The following is a 3,428-nucleotide window of genomic DNA, read 5'->3' as shown; positions in this document are numbered from 1 at the left end:
TAAAGAGCTCATTGAAAGTATAACCAAATATGTTGCTAAAAATAAATCGAGTGAATTTCCTCGAATATGTGTTATAAAGGACGTCCAAAGAATAAATGATGATGACGATAAAAAAGTAATAATGAACGATTTTCATTTATTACCTAGTAGTGGTCATATAGGAGTTCGGAGAATGATAAGTAAAATTAGGAAATATTGTTATTGGCCATCATTAGAAAAAGATGTTAGATGTTATGTAGAAAAATGCAGCAAGTGTCAAAAACAAAAATACACAAAAATTCATAGGGAACCATTAAAAATTACATCTACAGCATCATCATCTTTTGAGAAAATTTTCTTAGATATTGTAGGTCCATTAGATAGAGATGATTTAGGCTACAATTATATTTTAACATTGCAGTGCGAACTCAGTAAATATGTTGAAGCATACCCTTTAAAAACTAAAACAACAATAGAAGTTGCTAAAACATTTGTGGAAAACTTTATTTTACGATACGAAATTCCAAAAGAAATTGCAAGTGATAGAGGTACAGAGTTTATTTCTAAGGTTATGTCAGACTTATGCAAAATTTTAAATATAAAACAAACAATTGCGACTGCTTACCATCATCAAAGTATTGGATCATTAGAAAATACACATAAAGTGTTAGGAGCCTATTTACGAATCCAAACAGATAATCATCCTTCAAGTTGGAGTTCATGGTTACAGTATTGGTGTTTTTCATATAACACTACTGTACATTCAGAGACTAAATATACACCTTATGAGTTAGTGTTTGGTCAAGTATGTAGATTGCCTAATAATTTATGTAATATTGTAGAACCACTGTATTGTTTTGATAATTATATGTTGGAATTTAAATACAGATTACAAAAAGCTCAAAGAGATGCAAGAAATAATTTAATTATAAGTAAAGAACGTAGAAAACTAAATTATGATAAGTCAAGTAATCCCATTGTATACAAATCAGGTGATACACTATTGTTGAAAAATGAGATAGGAAATAAATTGGATACTTTGTACACTGGCCCATATATTGTGATAGAAGACCTTGCGCCCAGTGTTAAAATTAATATTAATGGAAAAAATGTCATAGTTCATAAGAATAGGACAAAATTGTATTCGGAACCATAGTTGTTTATTAATGTTAAGTGTAATAATAATTATATAATAGAAGTTGTGGGCTTATCCCACATTCCATGCACACACATTTACTCTTGACAATATAATACTTATATAATATATTTATTTAATATAATTATTAATAAACACAGAGTATACATTCACACATATAACATATCTATTAATATATTATTACTACATTACATATAAAACAGACATACACACACGACAATTTATCGTACCGCGTCAATCAGCTGGTCGCCCGTTCGTTTGCGCTGTGGACACGCGCGCTTGAACGAAATGTCGCGGGTAGCTGGAAAATATACTCTTGCGCAGCTGATCGCGGCTAGCCACGCCCCCAGTCGTAACTTACCTCGTACTGAACGCACGTCGCTTTCGCTAATTATATACTATTGTATTGTTTTCGAAGCTTTTGCATCTCTTGTGATAACGCGCTTTCTTTGTGTCTATCGTTACTGTACTGTCGTGTAAAGTGTCTTCTGTGTACTGTTTATAAACTGAATATCTGTCTGTGCTCGTAACCTTCAATCATAATTATAATAATATAGACTGTGTTATATTCTCGTGTGGACTAAGTGTTAGTTGTAATAAACATTTAATTAGTGTGCAAGGTGTCGTATTTAATTTATTAACCGAACACCGTCGACGCCTACTCAGGTACTTACTTACCTTTACCACATTACGCTACGCGTCCGGTCGACACATACATACTCATCCACATCCATACGGGAGACCACAATTCGCGTCTATACTGGTGACCCCTGAAGAACACCATAATGAGCAGCAGTGATTCTGTCGAGACCGCTAGTTCCCATGGAGGTAGCAGCGTAAAACCCCGACGAACGAAAAAAATGCGCGTTTCCACTGTACACGACAACGACATTTTGCCGTCCGACATTCGGAAGTTTAATTTGAAGGTGCCTCCGTTTTCTCCAGAGGACCCAGAAATTTGGTTTGCACTTCTAGAAGGTCAATTCGATAACTATGGCATTACAGAAGACAACATCAAGTTCAATAATGTTATCACTAACCTAGATATTCCTCATGCGAAGGCGGTAAAGGATATTATCGTGCATCCTCCGACCAGCAATCGCTATGATAAAATTAAGAGCGAGCTCATCAGACGTCTTTCCACCTCCCATGAAAAGAAGGTCAAGCAATTGCTAACTCATGAAGAGTTGGGTGACCGAAAACCGTCGCAGTTTCTGAGGCATCTCATGGACCTAGCCGGACCGTCCGTCCCACATGAGTTTATCCAAACTATCTGGAGTAACCGCCTGCCGAACAGTATCCAGACGGTACTAGCATCGCAGCCTACCCATTCACTAGAACAGCTGTCGGACCTTGCTGACCGAATACAGGAAATAACGACTCCATGCAACGTCGCAGCCACTTCGACATGCGGGACGAGTAGTGTCAACCAGTCCAGTGAAATCGCAGAGTTGAGGAAAATGGTGGAACGCCTCGCGTTAAGACTCGAAGACCAGACTCGCACCACAAACCGCTCCCAGAACCGTTCTCGACCTCGGTGGCGTTCGACGTCCCGCAGTAGAACACGATCTGCTTCCAGCTATCGACGGTACCCCGTTTGTTGGTACCACGCGAAGTTCGGGGCTAAGGCAAGCAAATGCCAGAAGCCGTGCGATTACAACGAGTCGGGAAATGCCGCAGGCAGTCGATAATGGCGACAGACGACTGCCTCAACTCTCCAGGTCGCCTCTTCGTAACTGACCGCACCACGAAAACCCAGTTTTTGGTCGACACCGGTAGCGACCTCTGTGTTTTCCCACGGACCCAGCTACGAGAGCGTCGTGCACCAACCAGCTACAAACTGACAGCAGCCAACGGATCAACCATTGAGACGTATGGGTACTCGCAGCTCAACCTGGACCTTGGACTCCGACGCAATTACCCATGGAGATTCATAGTGGCTGATGTGACGAAGCCCATTATAGGTGTAGATATATTTTGTGTCACTATAACTTGATTGTAGATTGTAAGAATCGAAAATGAATTGACGACACCACTACCCTGTCTGCTCCAGCTTCACTGGCCTCTAATACTAATGATATTCTTTCTGTGAAGGTTCCGACTGGCGATTCCCACTACCACGCTTTGCTTTCGCGCGATTTTCCTGAAATTACGCGACCAGCTGGTACACAACGTACGGTAAGCCACAATACACAACCGCCACAGATTGTGACACAGTTTCTTCTCGCGGACTGGCTGCTGCCTCCTCGGCGCAGTCCAGGGCCGCCTGCCGTGAGGCAAGAGAAAGAACAAA

General features: G+C 40.5%; 1 protein-coding gene across 1 annotated transcript; it reads left to right on the top strand.

The window, feature by feature from the left end:
• Positions 1 to 1,920: 1,920 nt before the first annotated feature.
• Positions 1,921 to 2,826, top strand: LOC134201690 (uncharacterized). The gene has a single exon (XM_062676931.1). The coding sequence runs from the start codon at positions 1,921 to 1,923 to the stop codon at positions 2,824 to 2,826; it is 906 nt and encodes a 301-aa protein (XP_062532915.1).
• Positions 2,827 to 3,428: the final 602 nt, after the last annotated feature.

Source organism: Bombyx mori, chromosome W (genome assembly GCF_030269925.1).
Source record: "Bombyx mori chromosome W, ASM3026992v2".
In the NCBI taxonomy this organism is placed as follows: domain Eukaryota; kingdom Metazoa; phylum Arthropoda; class Insecta; order Lepidoptera; family Bombycidae; genus Bombyx; species Bombyx mori.
Note: the sequence above shows the minus strand (reverse complement) of the source record. Positions and strands in the feature narration are given on the sequence as shown.

Coding starts and splice junctions, on each gene's coding strand:
- LOC134201690 (XM_062676931.1), top strand. CDS start 1,921: ATGAGCAGCAGTGATTCTGTCGAGACCGCTAGTTCCCATGGAGGTAGC.